Genomic DNA, 25303 nt, shown 5'->3' with positions numbered 1-25303 from the left:
GTGGTGGTGGAGGAGAAGGTGGAGGAAGAGGAGAAGGAAGACAAGGAGAAGGTGGAGGAAAAGGAGGTGGTGGTGGAAGAGGAGGAGGTGGAGGAAGAGGAGAAGGCAGAGAAGGAGGAGTAGAAGGTGGAGGAAGAGGAGAAGGTGGAGGAGGAGGAAGAGGAGGAGGAGAAGGTGGAGGAAGAGGTGGAGGAGGAGGAAGAGGAGGAGGAGAAGGTGGAGGAAGAGGTGGAGGAGGAGGAAGAGGAGGAGGAGAAGGTGGAGGAAGAGGTGGAGGAGGAGGAAGAGGAGGAGGAGAAGGTGGAGGAGGAGGTGGAGGAGGAAGATGAGGTGAAGGAAGAGGCGGAGGAGGTGGATGAAGAGAATGAAGAGGAGGTGGAGGAAGAGAATGAAGAGGAGGAGGAGGAAGAAGAGGCGGTGACTTACTGAGAATGTCAAGAGGAGGAACTTGGTCAGAAGCGTTGGATCCTCAATGGCCGCTCCCGACCGGATCGCTTCCCAAATCTGCAAAACAACAAGGCACAGCCCCCCTGTCAGATTTAGGGAGAGACGCCCCAAATATAAAGAACTTCAATGGGTCACCCCAGATCAAAGTGAGGCATTATCTGACTGAGACCCTGCTGTGTAGCTAAGGATGATGGGAAGTGTATTACCCATAATTCCCCGGGCTGCTAATTAATAACTGGACACAGTGATCTCTGCAATTAGGGGTTGTGATTATTGGGGGAGCATTCAGTGACTATGGGTATAGCAGGGGGTGCTCAGGAGACTGTTCTATTGAGAATTGTTTGGCTGACAAATGTACCAGACAGAAGGGCCCCATGTGAGGGGCCAACATTAATATATGGGGGAGAAGGGAGCAGTTTGTTTAGGGTGCCCGTGCTATCGCTGCTGCTGAAACATTATTGGGGTGAGGGAAGGATTTGCACTGCCTGTTACTGTAACAAAGCCCAGAAACCAGCAGGGCTAGCAGGGGCTGATGGGTAATGTAGTTCTGCAGTAAATCTGTGGAAAACCACTTACAGTTATGAGTTTAAAGGGCGCATTCAATTCCTAGGTACCTGAGGAAGGGACAGAGTTGTGCCAAAGTAAATGAATTACAGTTGATGGGACGGTCACTTCTTGCCTCATGCACTGCTGCTGCTGCCCGAGTAACAACAGCTGAGGAGAGACACTGGGCAGGGGGTCGGCATGGTGCTAATATATATATTTATATATATATTTATATATATATATATATATATATATATATATATATATATAGTGACAATGATGGCAGTAGTGACAGGGGCAGAGCCCTGACAACATGAAACATTTCCTGCACAAGGGGAGAGATTTAGGGACACACTGCACTGCTGCAACACGACTGTCACTCAATGTACCAACAACTTCATCCCACACATCTGCTTTCCCTGTGTAAAGGAGACATAGGGCGGAGCTAGAGAGACACATTTACCTCATTGGCTGCTCCATCCAAAAGCGCCTTCTTGTCACATGATTTGAATGACTCCAGAGTGTTGGTGTTGTACAACGAGCCGAGTGCCGGGCAGCAGCGGCCAGGGGTGGGGGTGTTACTGCCAATGACACAGATAATATGTTTGTTATTACTCAGTACAGAGTGACACCCAGGGATTAAAGGGTAACTAAACACTGACTTCACTCTGGTTATTTTATTTACTTTCATTTTACCTTCCTAGTTCCAAGAGTGTGGCCTCCCAAAGTGCCACCCATAAGCTTTGGACTGTTCCTGCTGAATTGTGCTGCCATAGTATTATGGGATCTCTCTGTACAGACTATGAGCAAACTTAGGGGACTGTTCCTGCTGAATTGTGCTTAGTACAGGGAATACCTTTGCTGCCATAGTTTTATGGGATCTCTCTGTACAGACTATGAGCAAACTTAGGGGCTGTTCCTGCTGAATTGTGCTTAGTACAGGGAATACCTATGTACCATAGTTTTATGGGATCTCTCTGTACAGACTATGAGCAAACTTAGGGGCTGTTCCTGCTGAATTGTGCTTAGTACAGGGAATACCTATGTACCATAGTTTTATGGGATCTCTCTGTACAGACTATGAGCAAACTTAGGGACTGTTCCTGCTGAATTGTGCTTAGTACAGGGAATACCTATGCTGCTATAGTTTTATGGGATCTCTCTGTACAGACTATGAGCAAACTTAGGGACTGTTCCTGCTGAATTGTGCTTAGTACAGGGAATACCTATGCTGCCATAGTTTTATGGGATCTCTCTGTACAGACTATGAGCAAACTTAGGGACTGTTCCTGCTGAATTGTGCTTAGTACAGGGAATACCTATGCTGCCATAGTTTTATGGGATCTCTCTGTACAGACTATGAGCAAACTTAGGGACTGTTCCTGCTGAATTGTGCTTAGTACAGGGAATACCTATGCTGCCATAGTTTTATGGGATCTCTCTGTACAGACTATGAGCAAACTTAGGGACTGTTCCTGCTGAATTGTGCTTAGTACAGGGAATACCTATGCTGCCATAGTTTTATGGGATCTCTCTGTACAGACTATGAACAAACTTAGGGGCTGTTCCTGCTGAATTGTGCTTAGTACAGGGAATACCTATGTGCCATAGTTTTATGGGATCTCTCCGTACAGACTATGAGCAAACTTAGGGACTGTTCCTGCTGAATTGTGCTTAGTACAGGGAATACCTATGCTGCCATAGTTTTATGGGATCTCTCTGTACAGACTATGAGCAAACTTAGGGACTGTTCCTGCTGAATTGTGCTTAGTACAGGGAATACCTATGCTGCCATAGTTTTATGGGATCTCTCTGTACAGACTATGAGCAAACTTAGGGGACTGTTCCTGCTGAATTGTGTTTAGTACAGGGAATACCTATGCTGCCATAGTTTTATGGGATCTCTCTGTACAGACTATGAGCAAACTTAGGGGACTGTTCCTGCTGAATTGTGCTTAGTACAGGGAATACCTATGCTGCCATAGTTTTATGGGATCTCTCTGTACAGACTATGAGCAAACTTAGGGACTGTTCCTGCTGAATTGTGCTTAGTACAGGGAATACCTATGTACCATAGTTTTATGGGATCTCTCTGTACAGACTATGAGCAAACTTAGGGGCTGTTCCTGCTGAATTGTGCTTAGTACAGGGCCCCTGTGTGTCAGACAGTCAGACAGATAAGTACTCACACATCGAAGGCGCTGAATTCCAGAGTGAGTCGGGTCGGGAGTCCGGATGGATCCCCTGCAGACAAGAGAAGAGACAAAGCGGGGGCACAGGGATGAGAGTCGTTACACACAGGGAATAGAGAGGGAGACACAGGAATGTATTTACACCCAATAGGAAACTACAGCCGTTCACGTGTGTAACCTGGGGCCCCGCTCCTGTCTCCAACCCTGACAAGTTGTAGCGTTACCATGGCAACTTAGATCCGATGCCCCATTACTGTCCCTGGCAGACTCATATATAATAAGCTGACGGGCAGGAGCGCAGAAATCTTTTATTTACATGTTCAGCCCCAGAATTCTTGGGGGACCCCCCCCCACTGTAACCCCCGGGAATAATCACCAGCACTGTTGGCTCAGAGAATTGTTTATTAGGGGTAAGAGTTGCATTGGCCGCCCCCAAAATGGCCCATGGCACACATAGGCCACACCCAGTGGGATCGACAGACCACACCCAGTGGGATCGACAGGCTACACCCATTGGGATCATCAGGCCACACCCATTGGGATCAGTAGGCCACACCGAGTGGGATTGACAGGCCACACCCATTGGGATCATCAGGCCACACCCATTGGGATCAGTAGGCCACACCCAGTGGGATTGACAGGCCACACCCAGTGACATTGACCAATGAATATTGGGAAGTTTTGTAGTTTAAGATTTACTTTCATTATGGGAGAACTGCAGTAGGGGCGGCAGGGGGAGATCTCCCTGATACAGGTCCCCCCTATTGCCCCCACTTACCATTATAATAATATCCCTTTATTTCCTTGGGGGTCTCGTCCAGTCTGTACTCATTGAGTTTCTTCTGAGTCAGTTCGTGCCAGAATCCGGCATCCAGGGCGCTAGTAAACGGGACAAACTGCAACTTGGCGGCCTCTGCAGCAGCGACATCACTAGGGGGGTCATTCTCCGATGACATCATTTCCTCAGCCTGCGGGGGTACGGCGCAAAATCCGTAATTTACTGAATAGAGAAACAACAAATCTCATTTTATAGGGCTTGTTCACCTTTAAATTAACTGTTTCTATGATGTAGAAAAGGGATATTCTGATATATTTCGAACCCCCGAATCCTTTGGAAAATATTCGGGCGAATACCAAACCGAATCCGAATTTGCATATGCAAATTAGGGGTTGGAAGGGGAAAATATTCTTTACTTCCTTGTTTTCTGACAAAAGGTCGTGCAATTTCCCTCCCTGCCCCTAATTTGCATATGCAAATTAGGATTTGGTCGAATCGAATCCTGCTGAAAAAGGCCGAATCCTGTCTGAATCCCGAACCGAATCCTGGATTTGGTGCATCCCTAATTTATTTTTTAGATGGAGTCAGTGACCCCCACTTGAAAGTTGGAAAGAGTCAGAAGAAGAAGGCAAATAATTCAAAAACTATAAAAAAGAAAAAATGAAGGTCAATTGAAAAGTTGCTTAGAACTAGTCATTGTATAGGATAGTAAAAGTGAAGTGAAAGGTGAATCACCCCTTTAAGGTGAGAGATGGAGAGGACACACAGAGCTGTGGGATTCAGGAGGGAATTGTATTTCAGGAAACAACAACACAGGGATTGTGGAACAGGAATCACTGGGGCCCAAGAATGAACTTGATGCTCAGGTGTCTTTAGTCAACTGTAACAACTATGTAGCCCTGATACTGTGTGACGGTCAGAAGCATATATATATCATATATACACACACTGTATAGCGTGACGCTGCCCCTATGGATTTCCCATGGGGACACAATCAAACCTCTATTAAAGGGCAAGTACACCTAAGACATCATTTTTGATATAAGAACTAAATCTTGTAATCTATATATATATCTACCAATGATCTATCTATATGTCCATCTATCATCTTTCCTCTATCTTTCATCTATCTATCTATCTATCTATCTATCTATCTATCTATCTATCATCTATCTATATATCTATCTATCTATATATCTATCATCTATCTATCTATCTATATATCTATCATCTATCTATCTATCTATCTATCTATCTATCTATTATCTATCATCTATCTATCTATCTATCATCTATCTATATATATATATATATATATCATCTAGCTATTATCTATCTATCTATCTATTATCTATCTATCTATTTATCTATCTATTATCTATCTATCTATCATCTATCTCTCTCTATCTATCTATTATCTCTCTCTCTATCTATCTATCTATTTATTATCTATCTATCTATCTATCTATCTATCTATCTATCTATCTATCATCTATCTCTCTCTATCTATCTATTATCTCTCTCTCTCTCTCTCTCTCTCTCTATCTATCTATCATCTATTATCTATCTATCTATCTATCTATCTATCTATCTATCTATCTATCTATCTATCTATCTATATCTATCTATTTATCTATCATCTATCTATCATCTATCTATCTCTCTCTCTATCTATCTATCTCTCTATCTATCTCTCGTAATCTGTACTCATTACCCGGAATCCACTGCAACCTCACAAAAGGTTTCTTTTAAGACGTCATTTCTTTATTTCATCAGATTAAAGTTCATAAAGTGCTACATGTTCAATGTCTACAAAACTGCTAACGAATTTCGTAAGCACAATGGTCACTTCCTCAGGGCATGAATGTGTCATATAAAATAGCTTAGCTTTATAGATCGTTATGTGTGCATCCCCGTACACTTCTTAAAGCTATACACTCCCAATTAAAAACAATTCATTTATATAAAATCATCATATTTAATCAATGTTTATTTCAATATCTATCTCTCATCTATCTATTTATCTATCTATGTATCTATCTATGTATGTATCGATAATGGTACACAAAGATTTCTCATTCTTCTCTTTCCAACTTAAAGGGCAACTGTCCCTCTCCAATTACTCATTTTCAAACGGCAAATGAACATCAGCGCCGCCTCATTTGCATACATGACATTATATCTCAATCCAGTCTCCACCCACTCCACTGTCTGTTCAATCCCAGGCATCTCCAGGCAACAGTGCTGTAACTGTAACATGAGGCAATTGTGCCAGACATACTGATCCTCTGGCCACTAATCCTCATGCTTGAGCCAATCTCCACAGTACAGTCCATTGTTATGTCTCTTGCCCCTTCAGCTCACACTCTCTGTGGTTTCTTTTCTGGGAACACAATTTTGGGGGTGCCTTTTTCATGGGCAGTGTCCATGTGACTTGATACAGCTGCCTCAGAACTGCACCAGCTGTGCCCAGTGAGGCATCCAGACACCTGGCTCTTTACCCTTGCCCCCCCCCCACTGCCCTTCTATCTGCACCCTGAGCAGTGGCCCCTATGTGAGAGAATAACATGGGGGGTTGGTGAGAAGAGGCGGGTGTTGGGCTCCAGTCAGATTCCTGAGATGGACCCAAGTGCCGGGAGCCCAGCAAAGTAATAAGTGCAGTTGGTGGGCAGGTAGGTGGGTGTCATGTTACACAGAATGAAACACATGACATTATATTAGAGGGGTGCAAAGCTCAGGGTGCTGGTAGAAGGAGACAAAGGCACCCTAGCACCTGTACATTGATACCACTAATACATGCAGCTCCCATGCCCCAAACCAGCTTCTCCCTCCCACATTCATTGCACTTTGTCTCATATCCCCAAATTATTCATATGCCCCATGTACAGTACCCCAACATACAGTCACCCCACATGGCTGAACTGACAGGGCAGTTACCTCTTCCTACTGGAACGCACTGATCATTCCCTCATACAGTGTAAATGTGTACTTACCCTTTAATTAAATGTACAACCCCCTTCCACAAAACTTGGAAGACTGAGTAGAATGAGAATACGAAGAGAATGGGATGATCTGCAAATCAGTGAACCCCCTGATATTTAATGGCACATAAAACAAAGACAACAGATCAGATGCTAACATTGAGAAATGATATTGTTTTCTGAGAAATTTCTGCTCATTTCTTATTTTTTATTTGATGCTGGAAACCCAGTTCCAAAAAGTTGGGGGTGAGGGGCAACAAAAAACTGGGAAAGTTCCTCAATGTAAAATACACAGAATCACCTACAGAACATAATATAATTTTTCTGAGAATCCAGACAAATCCCTGTAAAAGGGACACAGCTGAAAGTCAATATTGGATCTTCAGAATCTCAGGTGGCGCTGAATGAAATGCATTGGGCTCAGGAACCCCAAATCCATGGTCTGGGAAACCAGTTGGTCTCTGCACCCACAAATGCAACTTGCACCTCCTCTACCCTTGCACAGAAGAACCTGATCCAGAACCACCGGCACCTTCTCTGGGTCTAAACTCATTTAACATGGACTGAGCCCAAGTGGGACACCGATATGTGCGTTCAACCATGGGACTGGCACATCAGTGAGGGTATGGGGGTGTATTAATCACATGGCATGAGACTGGCACATCAGTGAGGGTATGGGGGTGTATTAATCACATGGCATGAGACTGGCACATCAGTGAGGGTATGGGGGTGCATTAGTCACATGGCATGGGACTGGCACATCAGTGAGGGTATAGGGGTGTATTAATCACATGGCATGGGACTGGCACATCAGTGAGTGTATGGGGGTGTATTAATCACATGGCATGGGACTGGCACATCAGTGAGGGTATGGGGGTGTATTAATCACATGGCATGGGACTGGCACATCAGTGAGGGTATGGGGGTGTATTAATCACATGGCATGAGACTGGCACATCAGTGAGGGTATAGGGGTGCATTAGTCACATGGCATGGGACTGGCACATCAGTGAGGGTATGGGGGTGTATTAATCACATGGCATGAGACTGGCACATCAGTGAGGGTATGGGGGTGTATTAATCACATGGCATGGGACTGGCACATCAGTGAGGGTATGGGGGTGTATTAATCACATGGCATGAGACTGGCACATCAGTGAGGGTATGGGGGTGTATTAATCACATGGCATGAGACTGGCACATCAGTGAGGGTATAGGGGTGCATTAGTCACATGGCATGGGACTGGCACATCAGTGAGGGTATGGGGGTTTTTTTAATCACATGGCATGAGACTGGCACATCAGTGAGGGTATGGGGGTGTATTAATCACATGGCATGGGACTGGCACATCAGTGAGGGTATGGGGGTGTATTAATCACATGGCATGAGACTGGCACATCAGTGAGGGTATGGGGGTGTATTAATCACATGGCATGGGACTGGCACATCAGTGAGGGTATAGGGGTGTATTAATCACATGGCATGGGACTGGCACATCAGTGAGGGTATGGGAGTGTATTAATCACATGGCATGAGACTGGCACATCAGTGAGGGTATGGGGGTGTATTAATCACATGGCATGAGACTGGCACATCAGTGAGGGTATAGGGGTGCATTAGTCACATGGCATGGGACTGGCACATCAGTGAGGGTATTGGGGTGCATTAGTCACATGGCATGGGACTGGCACATCAGTGAGGGTATGGGGGTGTATTAGTCACATGGCATGGGACTGGCACATCTGAACCATATATACAAGTTTTGGAGCAACACTGTTTGAGGGAAGGCGGGGCTTATTTCAGTAAGACAATGCTCATAGGACACAGCACAGGTTCTATAGTAACATATTCGGGTGCAAAACTGCCCCCCACCTGCAGTCTGACTTGGCACCATCAAGATTTTTCAGAAAATAATAGACTTTCTCAGTTTCAGCATTTGATCTGTATTATTTACCATTAAATAAAAATAGCAGGGCATGAAGGGGTTAATGAGACACATGCCCCACCCCCTCCCTCCACACACCCCAGTCTCTCCTGTGCTCCTTCACCCCTGTCACTGATGAGGAATCTCAAAGCTTCTGGCCTCTTCTCACCTTACCACCTGCCCGCTTGATCCAATTCCCTCAAAATTTCTCCCCAATACCAATCCTTGTCTAATCAAAGCCTTAAACTCACCTATTTAATCTTTCCCTCTCAACTGGACTGTTTCCTTCTCAACTAAAACATGCTCTTGTCACCCCCATTCTAAAAAAACCCTCTCTTGATCCCTCCAATCTTGACAACCTCCGACCTATCTCTCTGCTACCTTTCATCTCTAAACTACTTGAGCGCCTAGTCTACAACCGACTTACCTCATTCCTCTCTGACAATAACCTGCTGGACCCCCTACAATCTGGTTTTAAGCCACAACATTCCACGGAAACTGCCCTGACTCGACTAACTAATGACCTTCTAACCGCTAAAGCCAACAATCATTTCTCACTACTAATACTGCTTGATCTCTCAGCCGCATTTGACACTGTAGATCACCCTCTCCTCCTCCAGTCCCTCCATTCGCTTGGCCTTCGTGACCTGTCCTGTCCTGGTTCTCTTCTTACATCACCAATCGTTCCTTCAGTGTCTCCTACAATGGAGTATCATCTTCTCCCCTACCTCTTTCTGTTGGAGTTCCTCAAGGCTCTGTCCTGGGACCATTACTATTCTCCCTCTATACTTCCTCCCTCAGCAAATTAATAAATTCGTATGGTTTCCACTACCACCTCTATGCTGACGATACTCAGATCTATCTCTCATCTCCTGATCTCAACCCAGAACTCCTAACTCGCGTCTCCTCCTGCCTGTCCACTATCTCTACCTGGATGTCGCAACGCTACCTTAAATTAAACCTCTCTAAAACTGAAATGGTTCTCTTTCCTCCAACTAACACCAGTAACATCCCGGAAGTATCCATCATAGTTAACAATTCCACTATCACCCCCTCTCCCCAGGCCCGGTGCCTTGGGGTTATCCTAGATTCTGCCCTGTCATTCACTCCTCATATCCAGTCACTTATTAAATCATGTCACTTCCACCTAAGGAACATATCAAAAATACCATCATTTATTCACTCTCTCATCATATCACGTCTAGACTACTGTAACTCTCTTTTAATTGGCCTTCCCCTCCAGAGACTGTCAGCTCTCCAGTCCATAATGAACACTGCTGCGAGGCTCATACACCTCAGCAACCGCTCCTCCTCTGCCTCGCCATTCTGTCAATCCCTGCACTGGCTTCCACTACCTTTCAGAATCAAATTCAAATTAATGACACTGACTTTCAAAGCATTTCATAACTCTGCCCCACCCTACATCTCTGAACTCATCTCTATATACTCACCCAACCGCTTACTACTCTCCTCTACTGACCTGCTCCTCAACTCTTCTCTCATTACCTCCTCACATGCTCACATTCAAGACTTTGCAAGGGCTGCTCCCCTCCTCTGGAACTCTCTCCCACGGTCTGTCCCACTTTCTCCCAACCTTTCTGCTTTCAAGAAATCTCTGAAAACGCACTTCTTTCGAGAAGCCTCCCCTCACTCTGCTTAACTACCAAACGCAACACCACATACAGTACCACATTAGTTGTTCGACCCCTTTGACCCAGGCATCAGATATATCTTTTAGTATAGGTTCTCATACCCTTAAATGTCAACTAAATATACCTTTGTTTTTACATCTGTTTCTCCAAGATACAATTTCTGTCATTCTCAGACACCCAGTCTACATCAGATCCTTAAATAACCTCAGGCCTGTTCCCAGTTTATAACTAATATACCCAATTTTCTTCACACATTTCTCACCCACTTACTTCGATCTTGCCCACTCCCACACCTTGTGTATTACTCCCTTCCCTTTAGACTGTATGCCTATGCATAGGGCCTTCCTCACCTCTTTGTACCTGTATTGATTGTGATGTTTGTTACTCCATATATTCTATGTATGTAATTCATGTGATGTAGTTGTATAATCACATTTACTCTACAGTGCTACGCAATATGTTGGCGCTATATGAAAGGGATTGCAAGGGGTTAATGTCTTTTCCTGACTGAACACTAGATTGCACAAGTATACTTCTTATCAAATACACACAAGTTGTAGACTGTGTAAACCTACTATAGCTACTCAGGTGTTCAAACATTACCAAATATAAGGTAATCACATTGTGTATGACATCACAATGGAATCTCTTTGTATACTATGCTATATAAGTTGTAGTACTACCCATAATAAACTGAACTTGTTTTGCAACACACAAGCCTACAGTGTCGTTCATTGCAAGTTCCCTGATCAGCAGCCTGGAGAGATGATATCAGATGATTTGCCGTTGCATCAAGTATAAGACGAGCCGGCTCACAGCTGCAAGGACAGTGCAGGGATAGCACAGTGGAGTTTAGTGGCCCTAACACTATATAAATACATGTTAATAATAATAATAATTAATGAGAGGAATAAAATGGCAGAGGGACAGAACTGCCTCAGAATATAAATAAATATGTCAGGATTTAGGAAAGAAAAGCTCAATGTGCCCCAGAAATAAAATGACAGGGTTAATGTAGCAGTAGCCGAGGGACTGGGGGAGGGAAACATTGGGTTAATACAAGGGCCCCACTCACTGCTCTTGTGCAGGTGCAGCTGCTCCTCTCCGGCTCTTCTCCTCTCACTGAAGCTTCCGGGTTTGCGCGGCTACAGCAGTCACGTGATTCCGAGGCGTCACATGAACTGGCAGTCAGCTGACTACAGGCCCCGGGCGGAAACAAAAATCACCGCGCTACAACCTTGTATCAATAGCGCGTCAGTAGTGAGGAACGAGGGGCCCGGGGTACGGAGGCTACTGACAGTTCTGCTCTAAGTCACGGCTAGAGAATGATCTGACTCCTGTGCCATTTACATTCATTCCTGTGCCTTCCAATCCCTCAGCCCTACAGCCCCGCCCCTGAGGAGCAGCTGCCCCTCCCACTTCCACCCTCTGCTCTTCTCCAGCTCTTCTCATCATATTCCCCCAAGTGTCAGGGTGTAATATGTGTATATTCTACTCAACCCCCCAAAACTGAGACTAATGAGCCCAGGGCTGGAGTCAGACTCAAGTGGGCAACTAGTCGCCTCCCCCCTGGCCTTGTGCCCCTTCTGCCCACCCTAAGCTTTTGCACCTTTTCTGGAAAAAAATAGCGACCTTCCTATATGTTTATGGTTTTTCCCTATAAATAACATTGGCATCAAGCACATTTCTACCGGCCAGATGTGACCCCCCCCCAGATCCAGCCTTGAGCACATGAGCCTGAAAAACCACTCGAGTTGATGAACATTTATGTCTTAGTGGGACTGATCCTGTGGGCAGGGTGCCAGGCTTATATTACTAAACCACACAAAGAATTACCAAAAAAAAACTAGACAAAAGCCATTTTGAAAGTAGCCCAAAAATAGCCAAATTTGTACACTGAAATAGAAATGAATGAATTAACTGCACCAACTTTCAAAAACCCAAACTACTTCAGTTACAGGGAAAACATCCCAATGTTATTAATAGGAATAAAGATAAATATATAGGAAGGTCAGTGATCCCACTGTTATTAATAGGGAATAAAGATAAATATATAGGAAGGTCAGTGATCCCAATGTTATTAATAGGGAATAAAGATAAATATATAGGGAGGCTGGTATTTTTTTCCAGAAAAGGTGTAACCCTAGATACAAATGTGCCAGAGTTGCCCACTAGTAGCCAAGATACAGAAGTGCCGTGGTCCTGCACAGGGGAACATTTCCTCCCTGACTAGTCTTTCATCTATTCACTGGCTGTATATTTATGGGGGGATGAGAACAGGAAAAAGTAAAATCCATAACGTAGAGACCACCCTTCATATGTAGCAATCACAGTCCATGACGCGCACACTGTCTGCATCACATCACACTCACCATGGGCCTGTCTCTCTCTTTCTTCTACACAGCTGGGGCAGGCTACAAGCTACAGGCTTCAATTTACATTTAAAAAATTGGGCGGCTTTTGAAAGTCCAAACCCGCAGCAACTTCCAAAACTAGGCCAAATTAGTACATTGGCAGATTTGGACTTTTAAAACCCGCCACTAGGTGTTTAAAGTAGCCCAATTCGGCTCTAAACCCGCCAACCTGGCAACCCTACCTGTAGGAGGCAAAACCCATCTGAAACCAGGGAAGAACTGACTCGAAGATGCAATCGGACCTGTCCAGGTATTAACTTGTCTTAAGAGTTAATATCAGTGACCCTTTATTCCCTCCCTTATGAAATAGTCATCCGACCCTTCCTTAGAGCTCTGAGCAGCTGCTGATTATTACTAACTGTGCAGCCAACATTGTGTCCCTTCCCTTCCACACACTATCTCACCCAATATCTTACCCAATATCTCACCCACCCACTATCTCACCCAATATCTTACCCACTATCTCACCCAATATCTCACCCAATATTTTACCAAATATCTTACCCACTATCTCACTCACACACTATCTCACCCAATATCTTACCCAATATCTCACCCACCCACTATCTCACCCAATATCTTACCCACTATCTCACCCACCCACTATCTCACCCAATATCTTACCCACTATGTCATCCACCCACTTTCACCCAATATCTCACCCTGAATTTGGCTCTTTAGGACCCCTGGCACAGCCCCACTGAAGTGATTGTGCAGCTCCACCATTGACTGACTGGTACAAGAGCTGTTGGCATTTCTTTCATTCCCAGGAACATTCCCTAATATGATATGATGTCAGCTTGTGGAGGATGGTGGGAAATTCCCAGTATAGCTGGCTGGCTGAGACTTCTGGGTAATTGCCGGGGATCTCAGAGAGGGGGATGATATTTATATTTATAGACCTGCTTGTTATTGTGGCTCAGTCGGAGGCACAAAGGGAAAAAGACTGTATTTATGGGGATCTCTGAGTATAATTAGTGGTGTGATTTCGACTGGACCTATAATTATCGTTATTATCCCTGAGACAATGGGCGGCCCCATTCTGCTTGTTAAGTAAAGGGCAAGTTTATGTTTAATGTGTTTCAATGTGCTGGCGAGTGGAGCTAATTGGATGGCTAATGGCCCCTTTAATTGGGCAGCTAATGGCCCCTTCTGTTCCCTGAGAGTCTTTATGTTCCAAAGTGATGTCCCTCCCAGGGCCGGGATCATTCGGGGCCACATTAGGGCACAAACAAGAACACACAGAACATGGTGTTCCCTAAAGGCCCATCATTCACTAAATACCTGTCTGATCCTCCCTCCCATTTAGTCTGTTCCCCAGGGCACTGGCACATGGGGCAAGTGGCAGTTCGGCAGGCAGCAAACCTCTAGCAATGGCTCTGGATCCTACTGGTGCATTGTGGGTCACATAATGATTATCATATGACATTAGCCTGACACATGAGTGCACTCGCAGGGTCCGTGGGGGCCACACAAGCTGATGGAGCGACAATTGCCAGTGTTTAACCCACGCCAGGCTGTGCCAGTGGCTTCTTCCAATTTCAGGTTATGTAATAAAAGGCACTAAGTTTGCCCAGGTCAGGGTCAGACTGGGACACCAGGAAAAAACTTGCTGGGCCCCGAAGTCCCAGACCCGTGTGCTCCCTGACCTTCCCTCGCCCCATTGAGAAGAGCTCAGAAAAGTAAATACAAATAAAAAGTAAATGGTGAGGAAGGGGGGCTGTGGGATGTCGCGGGGGGGGGGTGTTGCGGCTTACCCCCTGTCCGACATTGGAACAGGTGCAGTAACCCATAGCAACCAATAAGCAGGTGGCATGCCGTGGTCACATGTTTAAAAGCAAACCTGGTATTGGTTGCTATGGGTTACTGCACTTATATTGCATAAAGTGGTAAAGGTGTAACATTGGTCAGGCAGTTTGGTGAATCTTGACCATATTGTCCAACAGGGCTGGACTGGGAATCAAAATAGGCCCAGCCATTTCAGGTACACAGAGGCCCAAACAGCCCCCACCAGCCCAATAAATAGTGACAGGGACCCCAACCTTTTTCACCCCGTGAGCCACACTCAGATGATAAACTTGTCCGTGAGCAACACAATACGTGAACAGTACCGCAAACATCATTTTTATTAATATTAAGCATATACTCTAAATTAAAATGATATATAATACCAATCAATATGAGATCTGGCACTGTATGTTTTCTGCCATTTGTTGAATATCTGGGGTGTCGTTTGTGACAGTCTCATCTATTCACTGGAGCAAAGACATCGAGGAGATTGTGGCACATGAAAAACAGATGAAAAGGGGAAAAAAGAAATGTGGGATGTTGAACTTCTTGGAAATATCACGGGGGGCTGCACTTTTAAGAGACATTTTTTCTTTGTTTTTTTTAAACCTTGGTTTGCTTGGCCTTTAATAGTTTTATGAACCACCTGTTCCAGCCCCTTCTTGCCCGTGATTCATACTGAGAGCAGAAACCTCCCTCTTGGCAGCGGCTGGCACAGGAATAGATTTGTGGGCAATATCTTGGCTGCTGCTGGCACAGGTAAACCAATGATTGGGGCAATATGATGAATTTTTGGCTCCTGCTGGAACAGGTTCAAAATAGGGACAATATGATGGATTTTTTAGGCTGCCACTGGCATAGGTACAGATTGGAGTAACAATATGATGGATATTTTGGCTTATGCTGGCACATGTACAGATTGGGGGCAATCTGAGGAATTGACTGTCGTTGGCACAGGTACAAATGGGGGCAATATGATAAGTGCTGGCAGAGGTACATGGGGCAATATGAATGGTAAGGTGGGAAATGGTAATGCAGGACTGGGGGGGGCAGGGGGCACTGATTGAAGCCCTTGCCAAAATACCTTGGCCCAGCCCTGGCAGTGATAGAAGTGGATGAGTAGGTGACACAAAGGAGACTGGGCAGCACTGAGATAGTAATCATGTGGAGTTGGGGATAATAATGGTACAAGTAATAGGTGAGTAATAGGTGAGTAATAGGTGAGTAATAGGTGAGTAATAGGTGAGTAATAGGTGAGTAATAGGTGAGTAATAGGTGAGTAATAGGTGAGTAATAGGTGAGTAATAGGTGAGTAATAGGTGAGTAATAGGTGAAGGAGAAGGAGTTACAGAGAATGTGGAATTATCAGAATTGGCGCAGTAATGGCAGGGACTGGGGAGAAGGGCTCACTGTGGGCAGGTATATACTGTAATATCAAGGCACGGCAGAAAAATATTTTGCTGAGACTGAGAAGGGAGGGACAGAAACTGTTATTAGTGCTCAGTGCTGGATATGTACAGTAAGTATATCATTTCTGCTCAGTGCTGGATATGTAAGTATATCATTTCTGCCAGTAATAAGATTATTGTTAGGCTACAGAACGTTCCCTTCTTTCCAGCCCCATAACCAGTATTGTCTCACCCAGTAGATCCCACTCACTAGCCCTGTGTAATAAGAAGCATTTTAATAGATTGTGGGCCAGCGAGATCCCTTCTCACCATAAGAAGTGTATATCACAGTTTGAGTTCAAGTACGATCCTTTCTATTCAGCCAACCTTGTGTAGTAAGTGTAACAGTTTCAGTGGGATACTTTCTCCCTAACCCTCATAGTCACTTATAAATTGCCTGCGTCTTCCCCCGATCAGTTCTCTGAGCCTCGTGTCAAATCGATCAGCGAGTTATAACATCGTTATCTTTTCTCTCCATTCTCTTCCTGCGCTTCCTACTCACGTCTCGCTCACACGACTAATTGCGAACGCGCTGGTATAACTCACTGATCGAAGATACACGTACTAAATACAAAGGATCGTACTTGAACTCAAACTGTGATATACACTTCTTATGGTGAGAAGGGATTTCACTGGCCCACAATCTATTGAATTGGTTCCTATTACACAGGGCTAGTGAGTGGGATCTACTGGGTGAGACAATACTGGTTATGGGGCTGGAAAGAAGGGAGCGCTCGTATTGTTTGTACAGTGCCGAATTCACTTTGCTAAATGGAAACCTGCTGATACTTGAGCAACACACAGGGGCCGATTCACTAAGGGTCGAATATCGAGGGTTAATAAACCCTCGATATTCGACTGGGAATTAAAATCCTTCGACTTCGAATATCGAAGTCGAAGGATTTAGCGCAGATAGTATGATCGAACGATCGAAGGATAATTCCTTCGATCGAACAATTAAATCCTTCGAATCGTTCCATTCGAAGGATTTTAATCCAACGATTGAAGGAATATCCTTCGATCAAAAAAACTTAGGAAAGCCTATGGGGACCTTCCCCATAGGCTAACATTGAGTTCGGAAGGTTTTAGATGGCGAACTAGGGGGTCGAAGTTTTTCTTAAAGAGACAGTACTTCAATTATCGAATGGTCGAATAGTCGAACGATTTATAGTTTGAATAGTTTGAATCTCTCCTGTCACTATGGGCAACATGGTCACATGATACATGCCCAAATCACCCACCATCCAACTGCTCAGCCCATGCACCAATCAGTCTGCTCAACTACAGGCCCATGTATGAATTCCATATGCCACCAATGGAGAACATAGCGAAGTATAACGTTAAAGGAACAGTAACACCAAAAAACGAAAGTGTTTTAAAGTAATGAAAATATCATGTAGTGTTGCCCTGCACTGGTAAAACGGATCTGTTTGCTTCAGAAACACTACTATAGTTTATATAAACGAGCTGCTGGGAAGCAATGGTGGAAATTGAAAAAGGGCTATATGGCACAGGATAACTAATGGATAACAGATAACACCATTAGACAGACAGAGCTTATTTGCTATGTAACCTGAGCCTTTTCTCCTTTGAATGGCTGCCCCCATTGCTACACAGCAGCTTGTTTATATAAACAATAGTAGTGTTTCTTTAGCAAATACAGCAGTTTTACCAGTGCAGGGCAACACTACATTATATTTTCATTACTTTGAAACACTTTTATTTTTTGACGTTACTGTTCCTTTAAGGGGAAAAGATACAGGGAACAGACTCCCAGCAGGGGTAATACAGTAAAGGAAGAGATGGGAAATAATCTGATTGGCTCGTGCCCATGTATGACTGGGTAGAGTTGGGTTAAAGGGCACCTGTCACCCAGAATTTGTCTGCACCACCAGAGGTGCGGGCTAATAGAGTCTGTGTCTTTAACTGTGAACTTAATATAAATAATAACCCTGAGAAAACGATTCAGGTGCTGATGTTCAGCCATGTTTGGACCTTCCATGTAACACAGAGAGAGCTGATAGAATTGGCTGCAAGACAATGAGAATGATACAAAAGAAAGGAAACAAAACAGTGTCACATGTATGTACATAAATATATGTGTGTAAGAGTGAATGCCCTGTGTATACTTACCCTTAATAGGGAAATAAAACCATCCCTTGAGCTGGAATAATGATGTATTTGTAAAGCCGAGGTGTATATGCTGTTGTTAAACTCACACAGGCTCTTTGATAATATCCAGAAATATATAAAATGAGGAACCTACTCTTCCCAAGAGATTTTTCTGTCAAATGTTATTTCAGACAATAGGGAATAAAACACAAATCTAATGAGGATCAGTTGCAGTACCGCTTCCTACCACTATCAGCCAGTGTTTCCTATAGGGCTGCAATGGAACAGCGCCACCACCTGATTTGTGCTACAGATAAGGAACTGGGAGGCAGAATGGAACTTTAAATTGTAGCCACTACATCAAATGTCACACGAATCAGATGGAAATGATTATTTATGGATTTAGTTGGGTGCGAAATGCGTAGGGCGGATGTAGATGCAAATATACATTTTTTAACTTTGTATAAATTAAAATACTTTTTAACTATTTTTTTCTGGTCCTGTGGATCCGTTTGAGTGGCGGTCGGCCCTGCTTCTTCTTCACATCGTTATACCTAAAGGAATCCTGGATTGTCTCACAGTGACGGGGTCTGTGAAGTTAATAAGGACCAACTGTATTCAGAGGAATAAGCTGGCGACTGAGGACTTGCCACTAGGTGTTTCCATTTAATCACTTGTATCCTCACAAGCTCTTATATGGGAAGAACTTGCTACAGGAGCTGCACAGAGGGTTAAGGGTTAATGGGAAGTTTCCAGGGCAGGGGAAGCTCGTTATGTCTCAGACCCTGCCTGTTCCTACTAATTATCTCCTCGTTAGACAAAACACATTACAGTCTCCCATCCTGGTGCATCTGCCCATTCCTGACTGTGACGCCAGAACCATCGGCTTTTGTTTCCAGTCTCACGGCACTGGGGTTCGGCAGAGAACCCCCAAATCACAAGGGTGGCCTGTCATACAGGGACAGTATTGTTCTGGTGTTGGAAAGGGTTAACACATTTGGTCTCTGGCTCACAAACATAATGAGATCCTCCAGCAGGGGGCAGAGTCAGGGGGATGCACTGGGCTGGGCATACAGAATATATATATAAATATACCGATAATTGGATGGAATCTATATCCCATGGGATTTTATGTAAAGTGAAATATTAACTGTTACAGAGAGTCATTAGCTCTCTATGCAGCTAAGGGTTAAGGAGAGATGGTGTCAGCCAGTGAATTTACTGGGTTTTGGTATGTTTTGGGGTGTCTGACATTAGTCTAAACTGGGTATATTGTTAGAACTACACAATCGATTATACCTGCGATATTATCAGTTCCAACGCGCGGAGATAAATCGCAGGCGTCGCGTCGAATTCAAGTAATAGGAATGTGAGACGTTGCGTGTATCCTACATGACTCGACTGATGGATGCGAGCGCTGCATGATTGCGTCTTCATCTGACAGTCGTGTTGTGTAGGATACGCGCAGCGAGCACGTCCGACACTCCTATTACTTGAATTCGCTGCAACGCTTGCGATACATCTCAGCGTGTTGGAACTGATAATATCGCAGGTCGTGTAGTTCTACCCTCAGGGCTCTTACAGACAAGCGTTTGCAGCTGCGCTCCCCTGCGTTCCGGTTTTATGCGTTCAGCCGCAGGGGAGCCCAGGAGTAGACGCATTTCGTTTTTTCAATGGGGCTGTACTCACACAGACGCATGTAGGCGCCAAACATTTTTCCTGCGTTCGGCGCCTACATGCGTCTGTGTGAGTACAAGCCCCATTGAAAAAAACGAAATGCGTCTACTTCTGCGCTCCCCTGCGACTGAACGTATAAAACCGGAACGCAGGGGAGCGCAGCTTCAACGCTCGTCAGTAAGAGCCCATAAGTGGGACAGGGACTGAGTGTTAACCCCTTGTAGCCAAAGTCACTTGTGATTCTGCTCTGAAAGGATACGTGACAAACCGGGGCCCATTGCCCTTCCCCAGGGACCACCCTAGTCCCTCTGCCTCCTGAGTATGTCTGGTGCAGTTATTTCCATGGGGGGGGGCTCTATTTTTCGTGTTTTAATAAAGACGCCGTTATTATGGGATACTTTGCCGTGTGCAGAATTCTGGGAATGTCTGGCAGGGGGAGGATTATTGTTAATGAAATTTCTTTGTTAAAACGATGAAAATTAGAGACTCAGACAATGGGGAAAGGTCATTTGTCTTCCAGAAACTCCAATTATTTTAGTTTTCGGCTAATGTGATATATTATTGTGTTTCCCTATACATTTGTTCTTTGTTTATACATTCCTGTTGTGCTTCAGCTCCAGGGGTACCCGGGGCACCCCAAATCTCTCCCTTTTATTTAAAGGGGCGGGTCTTACAGAGCCACAGTGTTACAGTATGGCAGCTTCTAAATAACAGCTTTGTACCATATACTCATTATTCTCATTATTCTCATTGCTCAAATAGTGTTCCATGAAGATTTGTGGAAAACAAAGTCAGAAATGGACACAAGGGATTCATATGGACAACAGGCAATTCTTACCTAATGTACCCCCTACTGTAAATGATAAGGATATTAGAAGTCACTGAGGGGTTGTGACCATATAAAGGCACAAGGCTGCAGGCTGAGTTATACAGGGAACTCTGAGTATCACTCATGTATTATAAGGGATAATGTACCCCCTACTGTAAATGATAAGGATATTAGAAGTCACTGAGGGGTTGTGACCATATAAAGGCACAAGGCTGCAGGCTGAGTTATACAGGGAACTCTGAGTATCACTCATGTATTATAAGGGATAATGTACCCCCTACTGTAAATGATAAGGATATTAAAAGTCACTGAGGGGTTGTTCTGTGACCATATAAAGGCACAAGGCTGCAGGCTGAGTTATACAGGGAACTCTGAGTATCACTCATGTATTATAAGGGATAATGTACCCCCTACTGTAAATGATAAGGATATTAAAAGTCACTGAGGGGTTGTTCTGTGACCATATAAAGGCACAAGGCTGCAGGCTGAGTTATACAGGGAACTGAGTATCACTCATGTATTATAAGGGATAATGTACCCCCTACTGTAAATGATAAGGATATTAGAAGTCACTGAGGGGTTGTTCTGTGACCATATAAAGGCACAAGGCTGCAGGCTGAGTTATACAGGGAACTCTGAGTATCACTCATGTATTATAAGGGATAATGTACCCCCTACTGTAAATGATAAGGATATTAGAAGTCACTGAGGGGTTGTTCTGTGACCATATAAAGGCACAAGGCTGCAGGCTGAGTTATACAGGGAACTCTGAGTATCACTCATGTATTATAAGGGATAATGTACCCCCTACTGTAAATGATAAGGATATTAGAAGTCACTGACGGGTTGTTCTGTGACCATATAAAGGCACAAGGCTGCAGGCTGAGTTATACAGGGAACTCTGAGTATCACTCATGTATTATAAGGGATAATGTACCCCCTACTGTAAATGATAAGGATATTAGAAGTGGGTCTGTGACCATATAAAGGCACATGGCAGTTGGTACTATAGAGATACATTGTAAATATTATTCATTATGCAGATTTTATTGAAATAATGATCAGACCCTTGAGGCTGAAGCTCCAGTAGTGAAAGTGACATGGGGGTATAGGGCTGATAAGGCAGAAAGGTGTTTAATTGAATTCTAATCTTGTATATAGTTAATAGAAATGGAGCACAATATAATATAATAGAAAATGCTGCTGTATCCAATTTCAATATGGAGATGAGGGGGAATATAAGGGGAATATCTCTATATAATCAGCAGTCTCTAGATCTCATTCACTGATTGTCCCAGAACAAATACCTCAATCTGTGAATAAAACTCCCAGGAATTAAATAGACCTGACAATAGAAATGAATTCTGAGCGACTCTGTGATTATTTCAGACTCAGGAGCCTTCCAGTGTTTCCCCTGTAACAGACTGACACTCTAATGTGAGTCCCTGTCATATCGACTTCCCATTGTGAGGTCTCTCTCTCTTACGGGTCTCTTTCTCTCTTACTCTGTTTCTCTCTGTCTCTCTACCTGTCTCATCTCTCTCTCTCTCTCTCTCTCTCTCTCTCTCTCTCTCTCTCTGTCTGTTCTGACTCTGTCTCTTTCTCTCTTAGTCTCTCTCTCTCTCTCTCTCTCTCTCTCTCTAACTCTCTCTCTCTCTAACTCTGTGTCTTTCTGTAACTGTTTCTCTCTCTCTTGTCTCTCTCTCTGTTCTTCTGACTATCTCTCTCTCTCTCTCTGTCTCTCTTTTTCATTGCAGTGTGAGTCACAAGTAGTTGGTAGAAGGTTCCTCATAATAACTTTAATTCACTGCACATTTACACTGAGAACAAAATGGTGAATAAATCACCTGTCACATTCAATAGAAAGAGATTCCTCTAGAAATTCCAAACCCAGATTCCCAGACCTGGAACTTTGATCCCTCCCACATGGTCTGAGCTGCAGAAAGAACTGACAGAGAGACTTCTCCAATTAGCATGTCTGTCTATAATTGCGGCAGGGCCTACGGCCATTACAGGTGGTGTGGGGCTTAATTTTATATATCTCTTTATTGGGAATGTTCAATGTATGCTCCCCAAACTGTAACAGTACAGAACAAGTAATGAAAGGGTGTCAATTGGGCAAAACTTGTCAAAATCTCTCACTGCTGCCATCTTGCCCTACAGTCTCCAGTTTTCCTTACAGTCTCCATCTTTCCCTACAGTCTCCATCTTGCACTACTGTCTCCATCTTGCCCTACAGTCTCCATCTTGTCCTACTGTCTCCATCTTGTCCTACTGTCTTCATCTTGTCCTACAGTCTCCATCTTGTCCTACTGTCTCCATCTTGTCCTACTGTCTCCATCTTGCCCTACTGTCTCCATCTTGTCCTACAGTCTCCATCTTGACCTACTGTCGCCATCTTTTCCTACTGTCTCCATCTTGTCCTACTGTCTCCATCTTGCCCTACTGTCTTCATCTTGCACTACCGTCTCCATCTTGTCCTACTGTCTCCATCTTGTCCTACTGTCTCCATCTTGCTCTACTGTCTCAATCTTGCCCTACTGTCTTCATCTTGGCCTACTGGCTCCATCTTGTCCTACTGTCTCCATCTTGCCCTACTGTCTCCATCTTGCCCTACTGTCTCCATCTTGTACTACTGTTTCCATCTTGCCCTACTGTCTTCATCTTGGCCTACTATCTCCATCTTGTCCTACTGTCTCCCTCTTGTCCTACTGTCTCCATCTTGTCCTACTGTCTCCATCTTGTCCTACTGTCTCCATCTTGCCCTACTGTCTCCATCTTGCCCTACAGTCTCCATCTTGCCCTACAGTCTCCATCTTGCCCTACTGTCTCCCTCTTGTCCTACTGTCTCCATCTTGTCCTACTGTCTCCATCTTGCCCTACTGTCTCCATCTTGCCCTACAGTCTCCATCTTGCCCTACAGTCTCCATCTTGCACTACTGTCTCCATCTTGTACTACTGTCTCCATCTTGCCCTACTGTCTCCATCTTGCACTACTGTCTCCATCTTGTACTACTGTCTCCATCTTGCCCTACAGTCTCCATCTTGTCCTACTGTCTCCATCTTGCCCTACTGTCTCCATCTTGTCCTACTGTCTCCATCTTGTCCTACTGTCTCCATCTTGCCCTACAGTCTCCATCTTGCCCTACAGTCTCCATCTTGCCCTACTGTCTCCATCTTGTACTACTGTCTCCATCTTGCCCTACAGTCTCCATCTTGCACTACTGTCTCCATCTTGCACTACTGTCTCCATCTTGTACTACTGTCTCCATCTTGCCCTACTGTCTCCATCTTGCACTACTGTCTCCATCTTGTACTACTGTCTCCATCTTGCCCTACAGTCTCCATCTTGTCCTACTGTCTCCATCTTGCCCTACTGTCTCCATCTTGTCCTACTGTCTCCATCTTGTCCTACTGTCTCCATCTTGCCCTACAGTCTCCATCTTGCCCTACAGTCTCCATCTTGCACTACTGTCTCCATCTTGTACTACTGTCTCCATCTTGCCCTACAGTCTCCATCTTGCACTACTGTCTCCATCTTGCCCTACAGTCTCCATCTTGACCTACTGTCTCCATCTTGTCCTACTGTCACCCTCTTGTCCTACTGTCTCCATCTTGCCCTACTGTCTCCATCTTGTCCTACAGTCTCCATCTTGACCTACTGTCGCCATCTTTTCCTACTGTCTCCATCTTGTCCTACTGTCTCCATCTTGCCCTACTGTCTTCATCTTGCACTACTGTCTCCATCTTGTCCTACTGTCTCCATCTTGTCCTACTGTCTCCATCTTGCTCTACTGTCTCAATCTTGCCCTACTCTCTTCATCTTGGCCTACTGGCTCCATCTTGTCCTACTGTCTCCATCTTGCCCTACTGTCCCTAACTTCTCCATCGTTACTACTGTTTCCATCTTGCCCTACTGTCTTCATCTTGGCCTACTATCTCCATCTTGTCCTACTGTCTCCATCTTGCCCTACTGTCTCCATCTTGCCCTACTGTCTCCATCTTGCCCTACTGTCTCCATCTTGTACTACTGTTTCCATCTTGTACTACTGTTTTCATCTTGCCCTACTGGCTCCATCTTGGCCTACTGGCTCCATCTTGTCCTACTGCCTCCATCTTGCCCTACTGTCTCCATCTTGCCCTACTGTCTCCATCTTGCCCTACAGTCTCCATCTTGCCCTACTGTCTCCATCTTGCCCTACTGTCTCCATCTTGCCCTACTGTCTCCATCTTGCCCTACTGTCTCCATCTTGTACTACTGTTTTCATCTTGCCCTACTGTCTTCATCTTGGCCTACTGGCTCCATCTTGTCCTACTGCCTCCATCTTGCCCTACTGTCTCCATCTTGCCCTACTGTCTCCATCTTGCCCTACAGTCTCCATCTTGCCCTACTGTCACCCTCTTGTCCTACTGTCTCCATCTTGCCCTACTGTCTCCATCTTGTCCTACTGTCTCCATCTTGTCCTACTGTCTCCATCTTGCCCTACAGTCTCCATCTTGCCCTACAGTCTCCA

General features: G+C 44.6%; 1 protein-coding gene across 2 annotated transcripts in view; it reads right to left on the bottom strand.

The window, feature by feature from the left end:
- Positions 1 to 11811, bottom strand: part of LOC108704011 (ubiquitin-like modifier-activating enzyme ATG7) — a 50247-nt gene extending 38436 nt beyond the window's left edge. Inside the window, exons 1-5 of one of the 2 annotated variants that reach the window (XM_041591019.1) lie at positions 11597 to 11811; positions 3964 to 4185; positions 3183 to 3237; positions 1457 to 1574; positions 427 to 504 (exon numbers count right to left, since the gene is read on the bottom strand). In XM_041591019.1, the coding sequence (XP_041446953.1) occupies positions 427 to 504; positions 1457 to 1574; positions 3183 to 3237; positions 3964 to 4144 (432 nt within the window). In that variant the 5' untranslated portion in view covers positions 4145 to 4185; positions 11597 to 11811. The remainder of the gene's footprint in view (positions 1 to 426; positions 505 to 1456; positions 1575 to 3182; positions 3238 to 3963; positions 4186 to 11596) is intronic. The other variant, XM_041591020.1, reaches the window with a different exon arrangement.
- Positions 11812 to 25303: the final 13492 nt, after the last annotated feature.

The sequence above is a fragment of the Xenopus laevis genome, chromosome 4L (assembly GCF_017654675.1).
Source record: "Xenopus laevis strain J_2021 chromosome 4L, Xenopus_laevis_v10.1, whole genome shotgun sequence".
NCBI classification, from domain to species: Eukaryota; Metazoa; Chordata; class Amphibia; order Anura; family Pipidae; genus Xenopus; species Xenopus laevis.
The sequence above is the reverse complement of the archived record's forward strand: the minus strand, read 5'-3'. Positions and strand labels throughout refer to the sequence as shown.